This window comes from Chelonia mydas, chromosome 6 (genome assembly GCF_015237465.2).
Source record: "Chelonia mydas isolate rCheMyd1 chromosome 6, rCheMyd1.pri.v2, whole genome shotgun sequence".
Taxonomy (NCBI): Eukaryota; Metazoa; Chordata; order Testudines; family Cheloniidae; genus Chelonia; species Chelonia mydas.
The window spans coordinates 90,620,388-90,647,979 of NC_051246.2; the positions used below are offsets into that span (position 1 = coordinate 90,620,388).

The window sequence follows — 27,592 nt, forward strand, 5'->3', positions numbered from 1 at the left end:
TCTGTACTGATCTTTAAAAAAAAACCACTAGGTGATCCAAGGAATTACAAACCGGTGAGCTTTACGTCAGTACTTTGTAAACTGGCTGAGTCGGTAATTAAAAATAGATTTGTAAATTGCAGAGGTACACATGATAGGGAAAAATGGCAGGGCCTCTGTAAAGAAAAAGCATGCCTCTCTAAGCTGCTAGAATCCTGTGAGCATGTCAGCAAAAGAGTGGCTAACGGAGAGCTGGTTAACACAGTTTATCTGGACTTTCAAAAAGACTTTGACAAAGTTCCTCACAAGAGGCCATTAAACTGAGTAGTCACAAAGTGAGAGGTTAAGTTCTGTCACAGACCAGAAACTGGCTAAGTGACAGAAAACAGAGTCAGAATAATTGGTCAATTTTCAGCATGGCAAAGGCTTAACAGTGGAGTGCCCCGAGGTTCTATGCTGGGACTGTTGTTTAAATGTATTTATCATTGATCTGGGAAAGGAAATGAACAAAGAGGCAGCAGCACTTGTAGTTAACTCAGAATTACTTAGGTTATGCAAGACTACAGAGGATGGTGAGAAACTCCTCAGAGACCTCACAAAGGTAGGTGAATGGGCAGCACCAGGGCAGATGGGATTCAGTGTTGAGTAATGCAAATTAATGCAGGTCTGAAGTAGTCATTTTAATTACTCACACACATTGTGGGGTTCTGAGTTAACTGTAACCACTCAGGAAGGAGACTAGGGCATCACTATAGCCAAGTCAATGAAAACCTCTGCTCAAAGTGTAGCTGTGGTCAAAAAGGCACTGGGGTGCTTCAGGTCACTACATGTGTAATGGAAGAAGCTCCCTCTGGGCTGGTAAGGGCCAGCAGCAAGACAATGGGCCCTTTGTTCAAGGAGAATGTTAGTGTCAGGTGGCCTCTAGGAGGCTCTGGTGAGACCTTAACACAAGAAACCAACTCTTGATGCTAATGATCTTGCCTGCTATTGACAGGTATCTAATCTCTAAAGAAAGATTCTTGAGGATTCTTGTGGCAATATCTGCAATCTTCAGATTCCCCTGAGATGGTCTGTCTGTGCTTAGACCTGGGTAAGGGACAGAAATGGCACTAGTAGTGTTGGTTGATGATCTCCTCCTGGCTATGGATGAAGGCAGCATGTCTGTGCTTATGCTATGAAGCCTGTGGCTGTGGTTGACAATGAGGTGGTGTTACCAAGGCTGTGGTCCTTAGCAAGAATAGATGGACTTGGTTTGAAGTTGGACCCAGAGCATGATTAGCATTTCAGAAGGACCCAGAGCATGATTAGGAGCAAATGTTCTCTTGTTTCTGTGCAAGAGGCCACTAGGAGGGTTCAGAAGGAGACATGGGTGACAGCATTCACAATATGAGGAAATACCTAGCTGGGCGTCTCCATTTCAGCTCAATCCTTTGGGGGAAACAGATGACCAAAGCCTTGTCTACTCTAGGTTCCCCTCCCCTTGTGTTAGTAATTTTGGGAACCTCAGTGTTTTAAAAGCACAACATAGTTGACACTGTGGTAAAATGCCAACAGCCCTTAGAGTCTTGTCTATACTACAGCTGCCAACTTTGCTACCACTGGTGGAACTCACCAGAAGTGTGAATAGTGGGAAATTTTAGGGAAAAAGACTAGAAAGAGACAAGGCCATTGCATCTTTCAGGGCAGACAAAACCTCTAATGAATTTCTAAGGTAAAAATAAAAAAAAATATTTTAACAACACATTTTGGCCTTTTTCATGAAGCAGCACAAAGGCCCACATCCAGTTTTTATTTCCCTTTAAGTAGTTTAATGTGATTTTTTAAAGATTGTGAGTTTTCAGATCCACGAGGGGCTCCTAGCACTTGGGCTGAGCACTAGGATCTGGTTTTCATAAATCTATGTAAACAAATACAATCTGTTCTTTCCATGAGCGCTGGGTGATGAAATATAAAGCCAAGTTGGGGTCCCACAACATCCAGTCCCCGCATCCAATGTCACAGTCAGCACGTCCCTTAACATCCAGTCTAGGCTCAGCTTCTTGCCTCCATCTCATTTCATACAGAGAGCAACAGTGAAGTTGGGAGCCCTATGTGACAGTACAGCGCTCAAGAGAGCTGCGGCCAGCTAGACTCTTCCATGGTGAGGAGCAGCCAGTGGCATACAGACAGTAGAAGACCAGCCAGGACTGAGTCTATATCAAGACACCAACACGCTGGCCCTTCCAAGCAGTGTTTGTTCTTGAAATCTTTCCCTCAGCTTTTTTTGACACATCTGCATAAATATGCATTTTTGCTATTCTTCTAGTGTTCCCCATCAGTCTCTCCAAGCATCTCCCATGAGAAATTCATACAGTCCTATCCAGCCCTGATCTCCCACAGAAGCCATGGCATGGCTAGCCTGCAGATCTCAGATGTTCTGCACACAGCTATGAATGCCCCCAATTTGCTAACATAGCCCTTTTGGGAAAAGCCCATCCAATGTTCCCACAGCTCTCTTAGGTGTCATTGAGATGAGGCCATATGTTTCCAATAAGGCCATCTGGGTGACAAGGGAAGAGCTGGAAGCCATATGACATTCCTGGGAGCCTCGCACACAATGGCAAGTGCCTAGAGGTCTAACAACAGATATCTGCGCCTTCTTATTATCCATAAATGACTGCTGTGGCCATGTGTGGCCAGAACTCTAAAAGCTTCTGGTGTGTATATGGGAGCACCCCAAAAGAAGGGACACTCTGAGATCTCACGAAGCAAGTATGATGACACCCACTGCCTTGGTAATAGGTTCACTGTAGAGCAATTTCAGCCCTGGGCAGCAGGGGCTCTCTGGATAGTAGCACAGAGGAGCAGGCCAGTGACATGAACTAATAGAAACTACAGCCCCTGTACTTCAAAACATACTGAGCACCTATCATCCTTGAGGGAGGAAGCACATGTGCCACAAGTAGGGAGTGGCCATGCTCTTTTCTCTGTCTGGCATATGACCTCTTGTTTTGAGGGACAACTCCAGGGATTTTCAGAAATACCAATATGTGTATGTAAGCAAAGTCAGGATGAGCTCTACCCTGACATCTGGTGGTGAGTTGTGGCAGGTTTTGGAAAAGAACTTCAGGGGCTGATCTCATTTGCATAGGCACACCCACCCCGCCTAGATGGTCACTTTGGCTGCTGTGGAATCCTCAGTTTCTCTGTTATCGGGGCAGGAAGTATAAAGTGTTATTATCCTGATTATGTGCATCAAGGACAGTGGAACTGTACTTGGCTTTTTGCTATGATGGAGGGACTCACCATTAACTAAGGAGCTAGGCAAGGGACATAGATGTCAAGAGTAACAAGAAGGGTTTCTTCAGGTATGTTGGCAACAAGAAGAACGCCAAGGAAGGTGTGGGCCCCTTACTGAATGAGGGAGGCAACCTAGTGACAGAGGATGTGGAAAAAGCTAATGTACTCAATGCTTTTTTTGCCTCTGTTTTCACTAACAAGGTCAGCTCCCAGACTGCTGCGCTGGGCATCACAAAATGGGGAAGAGATGGCCAGCCCTCTGTAGAGATAGAGGTGGTTAGGGACTATTTAGAAAAGCTGGGCGTGCACAAGTCCATGGGGCCGGACGAATTGCATCCGAGAGTGCTGAAGGAATTGGCAGCTGTGATTGCAGAGCCATTGGCCACTATCTTTGAAAACTCATGGCGAACGGGGGAAGTCCCAGATGACTGGAAAAAGGCTAATGTAGTGCCCATCTTTAAAAAAGGGAAGAAGGAGGATCCTGGGAACTACAGGCCAGTCAGCCTCACCTCAGTCCCTGGAAAAATCATGGAGCAGGTCCTCAAAGAATCAATCCTGAAGCACTTAGAGGAGAGGAAAGTGATCAGGAACAGTCAGCATGGATTCACCAAGGGAAGGTCATGCCTGACTAATCTAATCGCCTTTTATGATGAGATTACTGGTTCTGTGGATGAAGGGAAAGCAGTGGATGTATTGTTTCTTGACTTTAGCAAAGCTTTTGACACGGTCTCCCACAGCATTCTTGTCAGCAAGTTAAGGAAGTATGGGCTGGATGAATGCACTATAAGGTGGGTAGAAAGCTGGCTAGATTGTCGGGCTCAACGGGTAGTGATCAATGGCTCCATGTCTAGTTGGCAGCCGGTGTCAAGTGGAGTGCCCCAGGGGTCGGTCCTGGGGCCGGTTTTGTTCAATATCTTCATAAATGATCTGGAGGATGGTGTGGATTGCACTCTCAGCAAATTTGCGGATGATACTAAACTGGGAGGAGTGGTAGATACGCTGGAGGGGAGGGATAGGATACAGAAGGACCTAGACAAATTGGAGGATTGGGCCAAAAGAAATCTGATGAGGTTCAATAAGGATAAGTGCAGGGTCCTGCACTTAGGATGGAAGAATCCAATGCACCGCTACAGACTAGGGACCGAATGGCTAGGCAGCAGTTCTGCGGAAAAGGACCTAGGGGTTACAGTGGACGAGAAGCTGGATATGAGTCAGCAGTGTGCCCTTGTTGCCAAGAAGGCCAATGGCATTTTGGGATGTATAAGTAGGGGCATAGCGAGCAGATCGAGGGACGTGATCGTTCCCCTCTATTCGACACTGGTGAGGCCTCATCTGGAGTACTGTGTCCAGTTTTGGGCCCCACACTACAAGAAGGATGTGGATAAATTGGAAAGAGTCCAGCGAAGGGCAACAAAAATGATTAGGGGTCTAGAGCACATGACTTATGAGGAGAGGCTGAGGGAGCTGGGATTGTTTAGTCTGCAGAAGAGAAGAATGAGGGGGGATTTGATAGCTGCTTTCAACTACCTGAAAGGGGGTTCCAAAGAGGATGGCTCTAGACTGTTCTCAATGGTAGCAGATGACAGAACGAGGAGTAATGGTCTCAAGTTGCAATGGGGGAGGTTTAGATTGGATATTAGGAAAAACTTTTTCACTAGGAGGGTGGTGAAACACTGGAATGCGTTACCTAGGGAGGTGGTAGAATCTCCTTCCTTACAGGTTTTTAAGGTCAGGCTTGACAAAGCCCTGGCTGGGATGATTTAACTAGGACTTGGTCCTGCTTTGAGCAGGGGGTTGGACTAGATGACCTTCTGGGGTCCCTTCCAACCCTGATATTCTATGATTCTATGATTCTATGACATGGGTTCCAAAACTCAGCAAAGGGGAAAAGGCTGGGGACAGATATTTGTACTTTGTGCCCCTTCTGAGGGTTTTAAATGGCAACTGTACCTTCTTGTTTCTCTACTGTGTAATAGCAGAGCTAATTTTGATTCTACTAGGAGTCTGGTTACAGATTGCAGAGCTGAATTCATTTTTGGGCTAATGGTGTACCAGCACTGGGGCTCCCCTACTATGAGCTGAAATCACTGAGTACTGTGTTAAGTAGTAGGGGGCCTGAAGATATATTGGTGAGTGGCTTACAGGATGGCTACTGAAGAGGAGCGGCTGCTGGTGATGAAGGCTGCAGCGGAAACCCACGGAGAGGTGGGGCAGTTGGCTGTCAGAGCACGTAGGTAACCCTTTATTCCACCCCACCCCCTGATTTCCACACAGGCTGGGGGGGGGGGTTAAAACTCTGCAGCTGAACTTTTGAACTCTGGACTCAACAAGGACAGAGACAGAGACTTTGGGGTTGCTGGACTTTTGGGACTTTGGGTGACTTTTGGATTGCTGGACTCAAGAACCAAAGGGAAAGGACACAGCCCGATTTGCTTGGGGTGGGTTTTTGCTCATGGTTTGTGTTATGAATCCTGTTGGTGGTGTTTCCCCAACATAATCCACATTGTTTCTCTCTGTTATTAAAAGGCTTTTGCTACACTCAGCCCCTGTGCTTGCGAGAGGGGAAGTATTGCCTCTTGGAGGCACCTGGGGAGGGGGGGTGGTGGTATATATTTGTCCCAGGTCACTGGTTGGGGGCTCAAGCTGGTTTTGCATTGGGGTATTGGAACGGAACCCTAGATACTGAACCCGGCCCTTGTTGCTGCCAACTCTGATGGGCAGAAGGGTTACATGCAGTTAAAACACCCATATGAATGGACTGTTCAAAAAAGAGATGACTGTTACTGTTAGGAATAAAAGTTGTGAGATGTGCTCATCACATGGGGCCAGCACCTATCCTGCAAAAGGCAAATAAAAATGGAACAAGACAGCCTGCATGAAAAGCGATGGGGAAAAGGCAGCCAGCTAGGATCCTGTTTACAGAGAAGGATCTGTGTCTGTGCATGGCAGGGGGGATGTTGATTTGCTTTGAATTAACTTGTTTATTTGATTCCATTATAGGCAGATGCATTCCAGGATTTGTACATTAAGCTAGGTAACACGTCCGTCCGCTGCGGGAGTCACAGAAAGCAACTAGCAGGGAGTCTCTTTCCAGCTCTGTTTGCCAGTTCAAATCCAGCCCCCCGTCAGGCTTACTGGCTGGTTCAGATTCAAGGTCAGGGAACAGAAAAGAGCTTTTCACCTTTAGAGCTCCAGCTACAATCAAGCCCCAGGTCAGGAGGTTGACTGGCTCAGAGAGGTTGGGGAATGGAACCTTTCATCTGGAGTTCATCTGTTTAAATGCAGCCTGAGTCAGTAGTGGCTAGAAATCATCACCCTCTTGCAGCCACTTGGTGTCCCTGGATACGTGACAGGTGTTGAGTCTCAGTCCAGTTCCCAGCGGTCCGAATCGCAAAAACCACATTCCCCCTCGCCCCTTGCTGAATGTCCCAGCAGTGAGACTAAGGGCTGAAAATAGTGACATACCCTCTCACTGCTAGCTGGGGCTGCTTTGGGCCAGAGTAGGGGTTGAGAGGCAATTGGGGAGCTTGTGCAACCACTGTCCGTGCCCACACCTGTTCAAAGGACAGGCCCGGAAGCTTATGAGGATGGGACAGCCCCAGGGATTATGCAGTGAGACAGTAAAGGCCCAGGGCTTTAGCCTCAGGCAATCCTTCAGAATCCCTCAGCACTGTTATTCATTTCCACACTTCCAGCCAGGCACATGGCCAGCACAGCTCTTTGCAGCTTGGAGCCTTTGCCTACAGACAATGGTCTCTTCCTTACAAAATGGGACTGGCTGCCAAGCAGCTGGTTTCCCTGTTCTTCATCTGTCAGGGCTGCTAACAGCACTCTCCAGTCAGGCCCAGCACATGTGACAGAAACAGCACGTGGGACAGCCTCCCTCCTTCTCAGTTGTTTTAGGGAACCCACCACAGTGATATCTGAGCACCTGGCTAACACTTGCAGTGTTATTATGGGAAGGCTGGGTCAAAGTGGCAATGGCATTCTGCTGTGAAGGTGCTGATGTTTGTGCTCATCCTGATCGCTCCTGGGATCCAGATCCAATGGCGAGTTGCTGACAAAGCTCAGTTTCCTAAACACAGGAGTTTCACTCCTAAGGGTGATGGCTCCACTGCATCAGTGGAACGTGGCTGCCACTGCAGGAAATAAAAACATAGGGAGAGCTGGTCCCTCGGGTATTCTATAGAGGTTCTTATTCTATCGTGTCGCTGTAGCCCCTGAGCACCTTCCCGGATGAACTGCTTTAAGTGAGGTGGCTAACATCTATATGATTGGTGCCCTCTCCCAAAAGGAGAATTGTATATGCTGAAGTGTTTTGTTTTGGTAGGATTGTGCTGGTGGTCATTTTCCCCCCCTTAGGTACATGCCGCTCTGTGTTTATGTTAGAGAAGGCAGGTCGAAGAAGCGTGCCTTACACTTGGAGAGGAAAGAGGTGAGGTTTGTGATGGTCCTTGGCTCCTGGGGAGTTTGTTCCAGTCTTGGACCAGCCCCGAGAAAGCTCTGTCTCTTGCATAGACAAGGCAACTTGGATCCATCCCATGAAAAACTTTGAAGTTGAGGACTGACCCCCTGAATTTGACCCTGCATTCTGCGGCGAGCCAGAATGGAGAGCGGAGTACTGGGTTGATAGGCTCCTGGAGGCTGGTGCTGCTGAGCAGTCAGGCTGCTGCTTTCTGAACTAATTACGGCTTTTTTAAAGGTCAGCAATTTTATTCAGACATATAGGGAATTACAAGACCAAGCCTGGACCACCAAGGCTGAATCTGCATCTGACAGAAGGTGGGCTAGTCTTCTCAACAGCTGGAGATAGAAGAGGGCATTTTTCATGACCACAGCTATTTGGGTATCTAGAAGCTGTGAAGAATCTAGGTGGACACCAGGCTGTGGCTTACCTTAATGGTCTGAGGGTAGATGCCCTCAGTAGGGCGATGTCATAGAGGTGGAAAATTCCTCCAAGTGCTTCCCCTCTCCCCACCACATCAGTGTGACACAGGCATACACAGGTGTCCAACCAGCTTCTTCAATATTTCACCGGCAGGGGTCATGTGCAGCCTCTGCTGAAACCTAAGAACTAGCTGATTGTCATGGGTATTGCAAGATGTTTGCACAGGAAATAACTGTAGAGTTACATAACACGTGGGATATTGGGGTTCAAACTGTTGAAGCAAAACTTGTCTCCTGAGTGAGGCAGGTCTCAGGGCTAATTCAATCAATGTTGAGAGCGGTGAACATCTGTGGAGACAGCACTTTGTTTTCAGTCTGGGCCTGGTGGAGGCTTGAGGATTTACAGAGACACAAGAACCCCCAAGAAAAGTCTCTGATATAGGGCACCCCCTGGGGTAAGAGACAGTAGTCTGTAACTATGTAAGCGATGAAGAAAGAGCACCAGTTATTAGCCACTACAGAAGAGAGACTCTGCCGGGGGGGTGCCTCATGAAAGGTGGACCCCAGCTTTTCAAACTGGACAAGCGCTGTAAGAACTAACCCCTGGGAGAGAAATACCTTATCAGACAGGGAAGTAACTTGTTAACAAGCATAGGCTACAGATTGCATTTTGTTTTTCTTTTCCATGTAACCTTATGTTTTTAAACCCTTATTCTTGTTTTTGTTTGAATCCCTGTCTCAAGCCCTGTTAAGTAAGTGTCCAGTTGGTTTTACTATAGACACCTCTAAGAGCCTTGAGGTAAGGAGAGTGTTGAACTGAGGTGAAACCCAGGGGAACTGGGGCTCACTGCTTCCCTGGAGGCAGTGAAACGGTGACCATTGCAGGTATCCAGAAGATAAGGGACTGGGCACTCAAGTGTAACAAAGTTGGGTGTGTAATTTGCTAGCCTGCATTGGGAAAGAGCGGGGCGTATGGAGCCCAGAATAGAGCACCTGAGTTGCCAGCAGCCAGTAAGTGGAGAGGGCTTCCCTGGGGGCACAGACAAGGCGCTCTCACACTGTAAGCAGATGGCAGTGACTCATCCGAGGCACTGTGGGTAAATGCATCACAATCACCTCCATCTTTCCTGGATTCAGCTTCCATCCAGCTCTTCGTCCACTTGCTGATCTAGGCCAGGCCTTTGGAGAGCTCGTGTGAAGGTTTGTAGAGCCAGGTACCACATGGGTATTGTTGGCATTTTAGTCCATGTTGCCTCACCATCTGCCTAATCAACGCCTAACCAAGAGCAGCTGGCAGAACCAGCAGGAGGTACTGACTGTGGAGAGTGGTTACTGGACAGCATGGGGAGAAGATATTAACCACACATGGGACCAGCACTGTGCAGTCAGTATGACAACGAGCACTCAACTGGCTCCTTCAGTTCAGATAGATCTGTCGAGGCCAAGGGTCACAGACCCCCACACAAGACCACTGCCTGTTGATGGGCCATATGGCCTTCCCCACACAAGGCCCCAGAGTAAGGGCCTTCTAATGACACACCCCACTAATGTGCTGGTAATTCCATCCTGGCTTCTTCAGGCCAGAGTCTGTGCAAACAGCTCGAAGAGAAGAGCTCTGAGCCAGGACAGCAGCTGAGTGACACTCAGCTCCTGACAATCTGCCAGAACAACAGGCAGATTCACCTCTGTCTTATAACACCAACATCCTCCTCAGTATCAGCCATGTCCATCTGCCCATCCCTTCAGCCAGGCACACTCCCAGCTCCACTCTGCATAGGGTGAGCCAGGGAATCACTTACCTCTCTGTAATGCTTCGCAATCTCAGATTTCCACTAAAGCACCAGAGCAGTACAGACAGCTCTCATCACACCAATGTCCATGTCCACGTCCACAGGGACCGAAGGCTGCTAGGCTTAGAAAGCCTCAAGTGCCCACAGACCAGAAACTTCCCCTTTGTCAGATTCTGAATCGATCTGGATGCAGCAGCAAAATGAGGCCAGACGCTCCTCAGCCTCCCCCCAGGACTCAGCTCGCTCTGAGGGTGCAGAAAGATGGGTAGGGACCTCAGCCTACAAGGTCTCACCCTATCTCATGGGCTCAAGGCTCATTACCAAAATCCCAGGTCTTTTACCTCTGGAAACTGTAGCGTATGGTTTTTCTCAGTACCGGGGCAAACTGGTACCTTGTTAAGACACTGCCATTACCATGTATGAACAGTGGGTCCAGCTGCTGGCCCCAGAGTTCTATTAAGACTTTTACTGACTTTACGGGGCACAAGCGTTTATCTGCACATTCCCTCAATACCACTTAAGCCTCCCTTCTCTTCTCTTTGAGACTCTTAAGTACAGGCACACTGCTCCTGTAGATAGACTCATAGAAACGTAGGGCTGAAAGGGACCTCAAGAAGTCATCAAAACCAGCCCCCTGCACTGTGGCAGGACCAACTAATCCTAGACCATCCCTGGTAGGGGTTTGTTCTGCCTGTTTTCAAAAACCTCTGAATCCCCATCACTGGATTCCACAACCTCCCTTGGAAGTCCACTCCAGAGTTTAACTACACTTATACATAGAACATTTTTTCCTATATCTAACCTAAATGTCCCTTGTTACAGATTAAGTCCATTACTTCTTGTCCTACCACCAGTAGACATGGAGAACAATGGATCACCATCCTCTTTATAACAGCCCTTAACATATTTGAAGACTTATCAGGTCTCTCCATCAGTCTTCTTTTCTCAAAGCTAAACATGCTCAGTTGTTTTTTTGACCTATGAGGAAAGATTAAAGTTTCTAAATCTCTTATTTTGTTGCTCTCTTCTGGACTCTCTCCTATTTGTGTACAACTTTCCTAAAGTGTGGCACCCAGAACTGGACACTGTACTCCAGCTGAGGCCTCATCAGCGCCAAGGAGAGCAAAACAATTACCTCCCACATACAACACTCCTGTTAATGCACCCCAGAATGATATTAGTCTTTTTCACAACTGCATTATATTGTTGACTCATATTCAATTTGTAATACACTGTAACCCCCAGATCCCTTTAAGCAGTCTGACCACCTCGCCAGTTAGTCCCCATTTTTGTAGCTTTGATTTTTCCTTCCTAAGTGAAGTACTTTGCACTCGTCTTTATTGAATTTAATCTTGTTGAATTCAGACCAATTCTCCAATTCGTCAAGATCATTTTGAATTCTAATCCTGCCCTCTAAAGTGCTTGCAACTCCTCTCAGCTTGGTGTCATCTGCAAATTTCATAAGCACACTCTCCACTCCATCGTCCAAGTCATTAATAAATATATTAAATAGACTTGTGGGGCATCTCTGGTGGGGTCCTGCAGAGATCAGTACTGGGTCTGACAGCAAATCATTGATAACTACTCTTTGAATACAGTCTTTCAACCAGTTGTGCTCCCTCCTTATAGTAATTTCATCTAGACCACATTTCCCTAGTTTGCTTATAAGAATGTCATGTGGGACTGTGTCAAAAGTCTTACTGAAATCAAGGTATATCACATCTACAGCTTCCCTCCCATCCACTAGGTTAGGAACCCTGACAAAGAAGTAAATTAGGTTGGTTTGGCATGATTTGTTTTTGACAAATCCATGTTGGCTATTGCTTATCACCTTATTATCCTCCAGGTGCTTACAACTTGATTGTTTAATAATTTGTTCCAATATCTTTCCAGGTAACAAAGATAGGCTGACTGATCTATAATTCCCCAGGTCTTCTCTGTTCCTCTTTTTAAAGATCGGTACTATGTTTCCCCTTCTCTAGTCTTCTGGGACCTCACCTGTCCTCCAGAAGTTCTCAGAGATAGTTGCTAATGGTTTTGAGATTGCTTCAGCTAGTTTCTTAAACACCCTCATATGAATTTCATCAGGCCCTGCTGATTTGAATACATCTAACTTATCTAAATTGTCTTTAATGTGTTCCTTCCTGATTTTGGTTTGCTTTGCTTTCCTTTCCCCTTGTTGTTAATATTAATTGCATTTAGTATCTGGCACCATTAACCTTCTTAGTGAAGACTGAAGCAAAATAGGCATTAAACACCTCAACATAGTAGTACTGTTATGTTCCATGCCCACTGGGACCTGTCCGTGGCTGACAATGGCACCAGCTCGCTCACTCACTCAACAAGCACCAAAGAAGGCAACAACAAATGTCTCCCTAAATAAAATGGCCTCCCTCCCACAGCTGCAGATCCATGACAAAGTGAGAGAAATGCTGTGTGAGAACGCATTGGGTTTGATGGAAGGCTATTTACTTTGTATATTTTGGCATGTGATGTTGATATTTTGTGTTTTAATGGTTACAAAGCTTTTACTTTTTGAAATCAATATCTACTGTCATTAAATAATTATTGAGTGACCTGCTTTGTTGTCTGACCCCCACCCCATAATTTCCTGCAACTGTGAAAATTTAAATAGATAAAATAGAAAAAAAATTAGAAATAAACATCCATATTATCTGTTGAAATTATTTTTAAAAAAATCAAATTCTATCAAGCCTAAACATAAACAAGCAAACAAAAATCTGCTAATCTACTTATTTCTTCCACAGGCTGAGAAGGAAGAAAGAGAGCCTGTGACTAAGGGTATGTCTACACTGCACAGTTGTCGCCAACACTTTTGTTTTTCAGGGGTACTTTAAAAAGCCCCCCGCGAAAGACGAAAGTTTTGCAGAAGCAGGCAGCAGTGTGAACGCAGCTTTGTCGGCAGGAGCATTCTCATGCCGACAAAGCTTATGCCACTCGTGGGGCTGGAAGTATTTTGTCGGCAAAAGTGCTGACAAAAATACCGCAAAAGAGCATTCACACACGCTGACTTTTAGTGACAAGGCTGTGTCGACACAGCCTTGTCTCTAAAAGCTGTGTAGTGTAGACAAGCCCTAAGTTTCCTTTGTTCTCTGGCTGGCTGGCTGCTCCAGTAGTGAGCAAAAGAGCTGACCCCATAGCAGAAACCCAGCTTCCTCAGTAGGGGAGCAACACTTGCATGGCATGAAGGTGGCACAGGAAGGGGATTCAAGAACATGGCACACAGCTGTTGCTGCCAGGAGGAAGGATTTGCCTTTGTTTCTAACTGGTTCTACTGGATATTGGGGCTGATCCACAGGATGGACAGAACTGTGACCCCCTGAAGACAAAACACAAGGACATCTGAAATCTGCTCAACCCAACAGGCAAAGCGCAGTCCAAATGCTGCTGATGGGGTTCACAACACAGTCCTCAGCCATCCTCAGCTCCAATACAGAGATGGAGCTGGTAGAGACATCAGGCCAGGCTGTTCAGTTACAGATGGGGCATTGCATGCTGGAACCTGTTGTCCCCATAGGCTGCAGCATTCATTAATAATGAGTTGCTCCAGTTGGCTTCATTTCATGCATATTATGAACTTATCTACACACACAAGCTGTACTGCTTTAGCTACACTGGCATAGGTAAAGCAGTACAGCCCCCTAGTGTGGACACAGTTATACTGATAGAGAGGTGTTTTATACCAGAATAGCTATCCCTGAAGGGGAAGGGGAATAATTTATACTGGCATAAGGCACCTTCATACCAATATAACAGCATCCACGCAAGAGGCTGTGCCCATATAACTACTCTGATAAAAATAAATCACCCCATCTGAAATAGTTATTCCGGTACAAAAACTGTGTAAACCAGGTCTAAGAGTGGCCCTTGGTTCATGCTACGATGCCAGCGCAGCTCTTGGATGGGCAAAGCTTGGGCTCCCCTGGTATTCCATAAAGATCACTAGGCCTAAGCCAAATGTGGGCTCCTAGTGCAGCCAGCACTTTAAACTCCCCAAGCCTAGGCATGGCTCCTGACTACGGTTCTGAGCAAGCACGTGCCCTAATGAGAAACTTCACAGCACAGCATGCAGGAGGGGCCGAACCTGGCAGGCACTGGAGAAAGGAAACAGATTGAGTACAAAGACATGATGGAAGCAAAGCCCGCCTGAACCCAATGCGTGCAGGCCCTCTGCAGGCAAACACAGCAGGCTGAGCATCCCATTCCAGAGACCCTGACTGCCAGAGTGGGATCCGATGACAGTGGGCTGGGGACCCAATCCCGCCCTGCTGAAAACATACTGCATAGGCGAGGCCTTAACCAGAGGAAATGCTCCTGTTGGGTTCACGGGAGAGGGTCACTCATCTCCATGTCACACAGAGACAAAACAAGCACATTTAGTCACATTTGCATCTTGTTCACTAGCAACACCCATCCCCTCCATTGGGCTTCCCAGCTTCAAAGCACTGAACAAACAGATCAGCCGATTCATCTCCACACCCACACACCCCCTCAGGAGGCAGGGAAATAAGTAACATCCTCCCCCATTTACGTTGGGCACAGCTGGGACCGAGAGGGTCTCTCTATTTGCAAACTGCAGGAGGGGCAGAGAGAGGCTGCTGCTCCACAAACACAGGGGAGTGTGGGGTGGAAGTGGCCTCTTTTCTGCCCTGAATCTAGGAAAGTAGAAATCTAGAAAGTAGAAATGCTGGGAAATCTCCCGATCTTCCTAAAAATGCTACAGATTGAAGAGGACTTTGGGTGTTTTAATTTAAAATGACATTCCCCAATAGAGTTTCATTTGCAGCTTGAAGCTCAGAGGGAACCTGGCATTTGGATCCATGAGCTCTGCTTTAATTAGGTTTCCTCTTACTCCCCCTAATGTGCTGTTGCCCCATCCTTGGTTTATGGGCCATTACGGCCATGCTGGGGAATTACACTATGTTCTTCTCAGATGTCCAAGTCTCGGCATTGCTGGGATTCAGGGAACAAGCCTCCTGGGGATTCTGCTCTGTTATCAACACCAGCTCCATCCTTCCAGTCGCTCATTAGTGGAGGGATTAGAGTCAGCGTCTGGGCCAAGAATACGTCCGTATCTCCGTTTGCATTCTACCTGATAGCCCCTTGGCTGAAGGAATAGGCAGTTTCTCCAAGGAGAGGATTCCGCATCACAAAGTTGCGCTTGCTCCTTTCCCCGCCAGGCCCTCAATATTTATCTCAGGGACCAGCAAGGAGCGCAGGGCTGGGACCAGCATCACCCAGGGTGAAGGGAGCTGAACCAAGCACTAGGATTGCATCTGTGCTGGCAAAAGTTGGGCATGAAATTTCCAGGCAGTGCAGCTCCAGCAGTGCTAGCTCCAGGGTAGACAGGTCTCAGGTGTTTTCATCACCGTGCCTTCACACCCTGCTCAGAGCCACCAGAAAGAGTTGTAAAAGTCCCTTCGCAATTGGACAATAAGTATGCACCCCTGCCAGGACTAGGGCAATCTAGTGCTCAGTGGTTACTCCCCTCAGCTATTTACAAATGCTTAGTATGTCCCCCCATGCCCTACGGCCATCCCTTAACTCAGCTACAAAGTTTTTGCGCTACTGATGTTTCCTCATAACTCCCTCCAGCCCCCTGCTCATTTTATTGCTCTCTGAATTCCTCCCAAATTGCCAGTATCTTTCTGGTAAGGAGGTGCCCCAAACTCAACACAATATTCCAAATGCATAGACAGAGGGGCTCTAGGACATTATGCCTCTGACTACAAAGCCCAAAGCTGCTTGGCCTTTCATACAGCCACATGACACTGTCATTGCCTGTTCAATTTGCTGCCTGCTACCATCCCGCCATCTCTCTCAGGTCTTCCTCCTTCCCAGGTTTCTCCCTCCCACTGAGACTCAGGCTATGGGAATTTTTTTTCCTCCAGACATAATAGATACCATTTTTCCAGGTTGAATCACATTCTCTTATTTCCTGCCTACGTTTCTAATCCCTCTGGGTCCCTCATGCACGCTCTACACACAAGCTTGCACCGAAATAACTAAATTGGTTTTAATTCACACTGTTTGTTATTTCAGTGCAAGTCTGTGTGTGGAAACTCTCCTTTTGGAATAACAAAAGTCTCCCATTTTGATTTGGCTTAAGCAGCTTTTTTATTAAACAAGTTTTTAACCAAAAAGTAGGATATGTAATTAAAGACTGTAGCTAGAGATGTGAGGGTCCAGGGGGAAAAAACCGGAAACTTCCAGGGAAAAAAAAGAAACCTTTGTATTTTCTGTTCTCCCTCACTTGACCCCCACAGCCCAGTAGGGAAAAATTGAAAAGAAATTTTATGTGAAGTATTGTCTCTCAGAATGAACTGTGAATTAATCCAGTTTTTCTTCCCTCCTTCTACTTTCCCTCTCTACTCTACCTCTGCTCACCACTTCCCAGTCCCTTCTCTTCCCCTCTGCTTTGACTGTTCCTTACCAAAGCTTACTCAAAGGGGTTTGTGAGCCATACACACGAGAAGGCTGAATTAAGATAGCACAGACAACCTTCATTCCGCAGTTCCTAACTTTTCACTGCTTGACCTTGTGGCCTTAATGTTCTTTTAATATAGATTTTTTTGTCTGTAATTACTATTGAAACTGTAATAAGAAAAGGAGTACTTGTGGCACCTTAGAGACTAACAAATTTATTTGAGCATAAGCTTTCATGAGCTACAGCTCACTTCATTGGATGCATTCAAACGGTGTTGTTATAGATTATATGTCAAATATTCTATACATAAAATATGCTGTGAACCAGATTTGTTAATATAGCCTCACATAGCATACCCATGCCGTATTTCCAGTGTCACCCTGCTCTGCAATACAGAGTCTAAAATGATAATCTGACAGTTTTTCTTTCAGCTAGAAAAATGAGAATGAAAAAGTGGATTAGGGCTTGTCTACACAGGGACATCCAGGAAAAATAATCCAAATTAATTAAAAGGCATAAATTTGAAGTGGGTTAGTTAAATCCCATTCAATCCCTGGGTGGATGCTGTTAATCAGAATTAAAGTGGCCTTAATTCAGTTTAGTTTAATTCACAAGTGCTGACAGGTTTAAAATGTTAGAAAGCCAAGCAATTGTCTATAGTGCCGAAATGGGGTTACATGCCATGTGATTTTAAAACAGTATTTTTATGTAAGAAAAATGACATTTACACATCTCTTGGGCAGCTCTAGTTTTTCTTATAGGCTTCCCAGCTTGCTTGCCAAAGGCTTTCAACTGTGTCAAAACCGGACAGGGGCTGAGATCTGAGACTCAAAGTTCTCTTTGCTCCAAGCAGAACTGCTTTTTTCACATCATTCCATTTAGACTGGCATTGGCTTTTTAGTTTCATGTTTTTAACAAGGTTTCAAATATCCACTTGCAGATGGCGCTGGATCAAGAAACTTAAATGCTTAGCTGCCTCGGGAAAATTGTTGCTAAAGGAAAGTGCCCTAGAAAGTTGTGAATAAGGGCCTGTCTGCATTAAGCAAATGTCCACTGTAGCTACATTTGTGTTGTGTAAGCCCTGTGCATAAGCATGCCGCACAGGTGTAAAGTGGGGCTTGGACCCCTATGACTTACCCTTAAATATTACCCTCAATTTACTGGGGTATGTGTGGTGTTGTGAATATCGTGCTTTGGTTTTGAACTCAGCAGTGTGTGAAACCTTCAGTAGAATATGCATGTGAAAAGCATTTGCGTATCGTGGCTTTTTGGCCAAGTTAAGGTCCCATTTTTAGAAGCTAGTTTGGTGTTACTAAACAGTATTTCTCATTAACTTAAACTGAGTGACAGCCTTAAGTGAACAGAACAGCATAAGGTGTGTACAATATGTACACCATTTGTAAGGCTAAATAAGAAATTCCAGTTGGCACTGTGTGTACTGTATTATTTAACATAGTTATGGACACTCAGCAGTGGCAACACCATAGTTAAGGTTGCAAGAAAGCATCCATTCTAATCCTGAATGTGTAAATTCAGGGTTAACTGGACAAAAGCTTTTAGAGATGTTATTTTGAAAAAAAATTAGGATTTTACTTTTTCAGAAGGTCTAATTTTCTTTTGGGGTGGCATCTTCTAAAGCCAGCTGGGTCTCAAAACTTGACAGCCATCTTATCTGCTAGTCCTGGACCAGTTGACTCTTTTTACCAAGGTGGGATTCTAAATTTCTGGTTATTAGAGGCTGCCTTTGAGCCACGGTCTGTAATTTCCATGAGAAATCTGAAGATTGTTGCAGGCTCCCCTCCACCTAATCTAAGTTTTCTTTTCAAATAAGTGTTCTAGCCCTTTGTTCACCTTCAGAATTGGAACCCATCTCTAGGTTTGTTGTGTTGTTATGGTGAAATTTAACAATCACAGATTATTTCAATTAATTTTTAGAGGGAGAAAAATACACATTCCCCAACCACCAACCCCAGCTGCACTCGCCCTTCTCCCCTCATTCGAGATCCTACCATAAATTTTGCTCCCTACAGATGGTATTCCTAACCCCAACACAGAGAGCACAGGTAGAGACAGAACCTTCACTCTTTCCCCTCAGGTGTCTCGTGAGTGCTGGGGAGAAGGCAGGGCCAAGAAGAGGTGCCACTGAAGTGAGGGTGTTGTGAATAAGTCCTCCCCCACACCTCTAGATCTGAAACACCAAGCATGCTCCTAACAACCACCTTGTCGAAACAAAGTCCTCCCAGAGGCAGCTCTCTAGTCTCCACAGTTCAGCTCCAGCAAGATGTCCATGCAGTGTCTAAGCACCTTAAAACAGAGCTCTTTCCTATTCCCATGGCTGGGCTGCTGGGAAACTGCTCTGCAGGTCCCAGTAGCCCTTCCTTGCTTGATATACAGCCACAGTCCAGCACATGTGTCATTTGGGCAGCAGGAGCCCACCAGATAGATTCTGGATACAGATTTATGCACCGCATTCCCACGGAAGCAACTTCCTGTGGTCCCAGCAATGGGGGCCTCCTCCTCACACACTGGCCTCGAATTAACATGCAAGTGGTTGCAGGGCAGCAGGCCATTCCTGGGGGAGGGGCAGGGGTTATATTCCCTGCAGCTCCTTCTTATCCAAAGAATTACTGTTTGTTTACTTCAAAAGTAGAAAAACTGAACTGTTTCCATTTAGTTTGCCTTCTGAGCCAAGGTGCAGCTCCGCCTGCCTGGTGGACTATCAGGACCTCCCTTCTCTCTGGGCAGGGATTCAGGCTAGTATGGCACCAACAGAGGATCTGTGACTAGGCCAGGCCAGAAGGGCAACGCTTCCCAGTCACTGACAAGCCCAGAATACTCCTCTCTAGCACTCAGCATGTCAAAGGGTGCCACTCCCATACCTCCCAGCTCTCACACTGTACAGGACGAGCTCCCTGTGGCTGCCTCCAGCCCACTACCAGCTTTGAACCTCTGTCAAACATGGCGTGTAATAAAGGGGCATGGAAAGTGCCTACTCTTTCCCAGTCTGAATTTTGGGAACGGGGGCTCTGGTCCCACCAATCCTGAAAACAGCACAGGAATTCAAAACTCACCTCCTTCTCCCAGAAGCATGTGTCTTCAAGTATGGGACCACCAGACATGCAGAAACATGGACTCTCCCCTAGCCTCCAGGGGAAGGGAGTACAGTAATAAGCAGTGTGGGGAAGCCAAGGATTCAGTGAAAGCCGTGGAAGATTGTCCTGACAGGGCAGGGATGGGTTCCATTAGGGAATACTGGAGGACACTCAAGGTTGAGGCCAATATGCAACTTCCCCTCTGCAGCAGATGTGGGTAAATGTGATTACCCCTGATGTGGACACAATTTTCTCCCAGGGATGGGAATTAGGAGATGATTTTACAATTTAACTCCAAACACACTTGATGCCAGTGAGTGTGAAGAGGGGAAAGGCCTTTATCCTAGAGAACATTGCTGTCTCCAGTTCGCAACAGGGGGCTTTTGGCAATAAGGGCTCAGCCTTCAAGACATCATTTGAGCCTTTGCCCAGCTCAGGTCAGCTTTACCTCATTGATCAGACTCCAATCAAGGATGCAGATGGCTATCACCGGGAGTCACTCCTTGGATTGCCCATTGACGTACCACTGCCCTCGATCACTGGGACCCCAATCCCCCTGGGACCCTTACCTCACTCAAAGAAGTACCAAGGATTGCCATACTAGGCCAACCCATTGGTCCATCTAGTCCAGCACCCTGTTTCCAACAGTTGCCAGTCGCAGATGGAAACCCTACCCCAGAACACACCTGATCTACCAAACCTTTTGTCTGTCTGTCAAAGGGTTTCTAATCCCCTCAGTTCAGGACAGTTACCTCTTACTGAGGCTGAGGGTATAACTGCGATAGTACGCAGCCTCTCATGCTGACCAACAGGGTCTCATTGTGTCTTTGTTCTACCCCCTCAGTCTGTATCCATTTCTCATCTTATATTTAGCTTGTGAGCTCTCTGGGGCAGGCTGTCTTTTTGTGCTATGTTTGTACAGGGTCAAGGACAGCGAGGTCCTGGTCCACGACTAGCGCACCTAGGGTCTATGGTAATACACATAAATAATATATTCTCAGAACTGTTGGGGGTCACAATTTCCAGACTCTCTCAGGGAGCACTCAATCGGGACGCATGCTAAGGCCTGGTCCCCAGAAATCACTGCACCTGTGTCCCATGCTAGGACCTTGAGGTGTGAGGTGACCAGCAGTCTGGGCACGTTCACTAGGAGCTTGTCCATAAGGACAGGCAGCTGAAGGGCAGGTTTCCATCCCAAAAAACAGTGTTTCCACCACTCCATCCTTGCTCTTTGCCAGGACAGCTGTTGGCATCAGTCACTGCAGTCAACCACAAAAACAGGAGCCCACACAAACTGGGGGTCAGGACTGTGGTTACGTGGGCTCCTCCAACAACTTCCCAAGGCTCATTAACCTGAGACCAAATGTGCAAGTGAGGCTAATCCCCGTAGTTAGATCGCAGTCAGCATCGTTCATCTCAGACAGGCCTATAACCACCCTTGGCGGCAACTGGGCTCTAACTTTCACTAAAGGGCCTGATGAAAAGGAATTTGCCATCTCTCCTTATCAAGCTCTGTACCTATCTGGAGCATGTCCTGAAGGGAACCCCGACGGAGCCGTCACCATGGTAGAGTAGCCGAGGCCAGGATACCAGTACAGAGCAGACAATTCCAGCACATCCAAGGTCAAACTGAAGTAACCAGCAAAGGAAATGGGCAGCACCAGCACTGACACTGTGCGAAAAGCTGCAAGAGCCAGCTCCATGGGCTCGGTGGTGAGTGAGGTTTCTCTCCTCATTTCAACACCAGCCAGTTGTTTTAGGATGACAGCTGGAATCCCCCCACAGTACAGCCCAGAGACACAGCTGGGCACTCACTATTCAACTCTGCAACACAGCCAGTCAGAATTTATAATCACCACCTGGGGCCTGTGAGGGAATCTGCCCTGTAAGCAGAGACCTCTCCTTGGGGTACCTCACAAAGCCCTTCCTGTATGCCACAGCAGTGGGGTGGGATTCACCACACAGAAGGAAAAGACAACACTGAACACCATGGACACTGCTAACAAGGCAGCACCAGATTGAAACTGAAAACTCTTTCCTTACAGACCTACATTGACAGCCAGCATGTTAGTGCGGCAGCAACCCAGCCAGCTAGTGACAGGAGAGGTCAGAAAATGGTCTAAAACCAGTCCATCCTCCTGTGAGAATGAACATATTTGGTGCAGGTTTCAGTCTGTGTATATAATAATGATATTCTGCAATTTCCACAGTATGCATCCGATGAAGTGAGCTGTAGCTCACGAAAGCTCATGCTCAAATAAATTGGTTAGTCTCTAAGGTGCCACAAGTACTCCTTTTATATTTGGTGCAGACAGTTTTTGAACAACATGAGAAGAGGCTCACTGCCTACGTGTCAAGAACTACTTCAAAAACCCTTGCACCCAAAGGTTGCCGCACCCCTATTTAGATCACAAGCTCTTTGGTGAAGGGATCAGCTTTCTGTTCTGTTTGTAGAGCACCTAACACTCCGGGGTCCTGGTCCATGACTGGGGTTCCAAGGCACTACGGTAATACAACTACTAGATACAAATAATCCACCTTAGAGTAGTGGAAACCCTGCAGTGAGAATTGGTCTGAAGATTGGTTTCGTGTCCTGGCATTTCCTGTAGTGAGGATTGGACTTCAAAGTTACAAACCCCTGCTCTTGCTTGAGCTCCCCCCATTACCAATAACCTTGTGCTGGAACTTTTGGGGCTGACAGTGTGTTTTGAATCTCAGAGCTGCCTCACAATATCTATGACATGGAACCAGCAGTGGCCCCTCACTCCTGACCCTCCTAAGATGTTCTTCCATATCTTCTCTCTGAACCAAGGGTGCTGGCAAGCCAGTTGTTGAGGGATCTGGCTCGACTCACGGGACATGAGCAACACCCCACAAGCAGAACTTGGCTTTGCTAAACAAACAACGGTTGATTTATTTGCTTCAGCTTCTCTGGGGTTACAGGCCCAGCCTGGGAAGCTCCGGACAGTATTAGAGTCAGTTTTACAGCCTTGGGAAGCTGCATCACCATAACAAGCTTTACAGTCACCTGCAATCAGTCACTTACTAGATTTCTGTGAAAGACCCCAGGTTGAAGGACTGAACATCAGTACAGACCATGGCACATGCAAGGACCACATGCCTGTCTGTAGCTAGGCCTGCAGTAGCCTCACGCCTCTCTGGCAGAACACAGCTACCAGTACCACTTCATATTGCCTAACAAGGAGATGCATTAGGTGGTGGAATAATCTCCCAGGGAAATGGTGGGCGCCTCACCCTGGAGGAAGAGCCAGCTGCAGGTAGCAGTCAGCATTGGCCGTACATGAATCTCCAGCTATTGCAATTGTATAAGATGCACGTATATGAAAGCGATAATAGTGACAAGAATGAAATGCTCTCCTCAGAGTGCTGGGGAAAGGGTCATCTTGCAGCCTCCACAGAAACAAACCCGCTGGAGAGGACACAGGTAGGATGCAGGCATGCTTTCTGGAGCTGGACACAAAGCCAAGCACTTTGCTCAGACATCCATAAACACTTACAGAAGAACACTGATATGGATCCTGCAAAACTCCCACCCATTACATTACTCTAGGAGGTACCGCCACTCCACAAATATACAAAACAACAAAGAGATACTTTTTTGGAATATTCCCAGTAGTAGCTGGGAAGTGTATGACCACCCTAAGGCTTACAAGAGAAAAAGCCTACACTTACAGGGACTTACAAAATACGAGCTGTGGGATAGATTACAGCTTGGCTTAGAGGGAACTGGGCTGTAGCCAATGAGCTACTTTTAACACACAAGAAACAAAGAAACAACCACCACCTTGAGCCCCTACCACACAGTACTCAATCTAGAAGGGGGTTAGTCTCGCTTAGACACAGTATCAAATAAACAAAAGCTGCAGAGTTACCTAAGCATAATAATCCTGCACCAGATGCCCATGCACCTACTATATTACACTACGATATATAAGAACTGTATACAGTTGTGTGATATAAGTGCGTAACAGTTACACCAACCCTTTGCTCCTAGGATCTATGATGATAGGCACCTTGGAAACGCCTGCGTACATTTGTATACTATCCCGAGTACCTGTGCTCTTCTCTGCATATAATAATAGCACAGCTCTAACCAATATTCTTACCTGGGGGTGTTGCTTGGACACACAAAAAGCCACCAGCCTGTCTTCCTGGCTGAGACCAGTAAAGATGCTACTGAACTGGACAAAGGATAACACTATTAAACCTTGGGGAGGCTCTGTCCTGGGATACATTCACCACGAGAGCGCCTCCTCCTGGCTGCCCTGAAGATTAGTTCCTTCCAAGTCTGACGCTCCCTTCTGTTGCTCACTCATGCACCCTGCCACCTCTCTCTCTCTCTGACTCAGGTAGGGTGACCAGATGTCCCGATAAAATTGGGACTGTCCCGATTTTTAGGTCTTTGTCTCGTGTCCTGACTGATGCACGGTCGAGACACCATTTGTCCCGATATTGCAGCTTTGGCCACTCCGGTGTATTTTTTTGCTTTGGCAACTCCAGCCGCTTTTTTTTTTTGCTTCCCCCATGTGTCCCGATATTTTCTCCATTTCATCTGGTCACCCTAGACTCAGGGTGCTCTCTCTTCATGGCTTGGCCGTCTGGCCAGGTCACTTTGTGCTTTCCCCTTATGGGGGTATCAAAGTCCCACAGGATGAACAGTCCCAGGCAGGCTGCAAATCCACTGCTCCGACTGTGCCACTTCCCCCGTGGCTGGCAGGGGAACCCGGGCCCAGCTTCCAGCTCAGGGACCCTCTAATCAGCAGCCAAGGTCTGCAATGTCCCACCTTGCTACCACTTCCCTGAGCCTTTTCCTACTCGACCTCTCTCAGGCTTTCACTCCACCACCCTTCTGGATAAACCCCTTCTTCAGGGCCTCAATCTCCTGAGGTTTCTGCTCTCCCCCCTTGGCTTTCCTTCCTTCCCTCCCTCATTAACAACCAGAGTGGCTGGAGGCTCCCTCATTGCAGCCCTTTTTCTGCTGCCAATTTCCTGGCTTTATACTAGCCCCGCCTGTTCCTTCTCACTGGGCTCCTTCCTCAGTCTGTGGCTACTTAGGCCACCTAGTTCCTCTCAGGTGTGGCCTATGTGCTTATCTGGCTCCTTCTCAGTCTCATTAACCCTTCCTAGGCCAGTGTGGGGTGAACACTCCACAACAGGCTCTTCCCCACAGTCGCACCTGTTCCCAGGAACCAGGAGATGGTGATGGAGATAAACCTAGTTCTGCTTTAGAGTGGATTCAGGGCAATCGCCCCTGCACCAGTACTCTGCAGCTCTAATCGCCCCAAGGAAGAGCTTGTGACTTGGAAAGGAAGCTAGATCTTCTGCATAGCAAAGCAAATCACTGTTCCCTAGGGCACTGGCTGGGCCTCGGGAATGAGAGCTTGGGGCCTGGAATGGAAGCAGGGCCTGGCCCAGCACAGCACAAACCCTGGGGTTAATTTTCATTTGTCAAGGGAACCTGGTTCCTGTTGATAACTGGGGTGACTTACCCAGCTCGTGGTTGCTGCAGGATAGGTGTCTGGGCCCCTCTGGGTGAGCCTTCTCTCTCTGCACTGCCAGCCCTCTTCGGAAGGGAGCCTGCTGGAGGCTGGAGGGCTGCCACAGAGCCAGGAGGATGGTATGCTCGTTCTGGAACGATCTCTTCACATTGGGCACCCTGGAAACCTGAGCGGCAGATGCAGAGCTGGGGTCGGCTGCAGGATCCCTTGTTCTGGCATGGAGGGTCACAGACAGCTGGAGGGACATGGAAAGGAGTGAACAGAGATACATGGCTCCCAGTGCAACAGGCCCATGTTGCCCTCTCCATACAGTTGCAGTTTAAGGAGTGGGATAACGCAACCTGTCCCACCCCTGACACAGACAGTTAAAGGAGGCTTCCCTTCCCCACCACCCTTTGGCTAAATCCCAGCTTCAGGAGAGACCCTTCCCTTCCCTCAGTCAACTCCTAAGGGCAGGTGAACTGCTAAGACTGGGGTGAAGAGGAAGGTCAGACTGACATTTCACACAGGTCACATCTTTTTGGGTTGCTACAGCTCTGGGCTAGACTGGAACCAGCACCCTGGAGGTGAAAGTCTCAGTACTGTGGTTACCATGGATCACTAATATGATCTACAAGAGAGAGAGCTGAGAGCTGCTACTCATCCCTCCATTGAACACAAAGGGGCTACTCCTGAATTACTTTGGTACAAGTGAGAGCAGAAATGGGCTCAAAAAAGCTTACAATCCAGTGCCCTGATCCCCACAGAGAGCTCATTGCAAGAAGGAGGTCTCAATTAAACTGAGAACAGGAGCTGCAATAGCACAGGGAGGGACTGGAGAAGGAAAGCGGGAGGCGGAGGACAATATGGCTCTGGGATCCCTTGGGAGTTGTTGTATTAGGTTTCATTTTATGATATTGCTTTATTATTCTATTTCATGGTTATATTTTATGGATCCCCTCCCCAATCCCTCTGAGCTCTCTTGTCCTCTCTGGAACATTCCTACCCTTCCCCTGCCAGCTAATTCTGAAGTCACCATGCCCAAATTCCTCAGCAGTTACAGGGACTTACAGTTCATTAACTTCATGCCCAAATCATTCTCACAGCCTGTGTGTGTTCCTAATTACAGCACATCAGCTTCAGCTCTGACTCTGGGAGGAAAGTGCCATTAATTACATGCTGGAGGCCCTAATGCTTCCCAAGTTAAGAGGAGCCAAATTGGGCTTATAATCCAGTCAGTAATAGTCAGGAAATCACAGTTCACTTCAGTGGGACCAAGTTAGTCATTCTCCACTGGACAACAGCTACATGGCTCGTGGCTAAAGGAGACCAAATGGAAGCATCTCCCTTAACGGAAAGGAAGCCCCAACCAACAGAAGCCCCGCCGGAGGGTTCGGATTTTAGGTCTAGGGGAACCTGTTTGGATAATGCAAGAACAATTCAACCTTCACCTGCAGCTCAACCTGAGCCGAAATGGACCCTTTCTGTGGGGGCTGAAATGTGCAGTGAACGTTTCTATCACAGTTATTTTAGATTGTGTAGTTTCTCCATGAGCCAAGCAGAAGGGACGGGTGTCTAAGGCATTCTGACATACCAGTCATGTTCTCAAATAGCTACGTAGACTTTTAATGCACCTCCCTTCTGTTCGGGTTCCCATACAACACTCATCACCGGTATCCAAGCGCCAGTTCATCACTAAAGGCACATGGACGAAGAAAACATTTACAAACCTGACCACACATGCCACCTCCTCACCCAGCTTGACTCACTCCCAAATACCTCCTCCCCCAGAATCCAGAACAGAAAGGCCCTGCAGCCCTATCAGAGCAGTGGGGATGGGTCCTGTCTGAAAATGACCTGCCACCAGCCCCTTCCCAGGGAGATCATCGGCATGTTGGCATGGTTACTTAAGTTGACCTTGACCGCTCTGTTACTGTACTGGGAGAGAGGCAGGTCTCAGGGATGGGCAGAACACAAACCACTTAGGGTTGTATAGGCTAAAGCTAACAACTGGAATTACACCCCCTCTGTGAAGTGAATTGGCCATCAGTGCAGATCCCAGAGCACAACCAGGGTCCCAGTCAGGCAAGAATTCCGCCATGTCAGTGAAGTCTGACACTCCGGGGTTCGATGTCATTTAGAATTAGAGGATCATGCACCCTGTGCTTGCAAAGTTCATGACAAGAGTGCAGAGCTGTGCAGGCTCCATGCTTCTGTCAGAGAGGGTAGCTAGAGGAAGGACGTGCGAGTTTGCGGGGATTTTGAAAAGAAGGTGTGAAATATTACGGGATGCAGAACACTGCATTATGGGAAGTTGACCCCATGCTCCCAGTCACCCCTGCATGACTTGTTTTGGCCCCAATAGGCATTGCAAAAACGTCCCAAAACACCCTGTGCTGGATGGTCGTGAGTTGCACGGTGGGATACCTACCCACAGTGCACTGCATTCTGCATCGATAAAAGCAATTCTGGTGAGGATGCGCACTGCCAACACAAGGAGCGTAGCGATGGAATAACTGCAACAGCTGTATGCCGATGTAACTTAGGTCAACATAATTTTGTAGGGCAGACCTGGCCACAAACTTTCATTCCACACAGAGCTCTTTTTAGGTCTGGGGA

General features: G+C 47.3%; 1 protein-coding gene across 2 annotated transcripts in view; it reads right to left on the minus strand.

Annotated features, from left to right (window-relative positions):
* The window catches only part of LTBP2 (latent transforming growth factor beta binding protein 2), a 132,382-nt gene that overhangs the window by 79,513 nt on the left and 25,277 nt on the right, over nucleotides 1-27,592 (minus strand). For both annotated transcript variants that reach the window (XM_037900677.2, XM_027827546.3), the window contains exon 3: nucleotides 24,986-25,229. In XM_037900677.2, coding sequence (XP_037756605.1) covers nucleotides 24,986-25,229 — 244 coding nt within the window. The remainder of the gene's footprint in view (nucleotides 1-24,985; nucleotides 25,230-27,592) is intronic.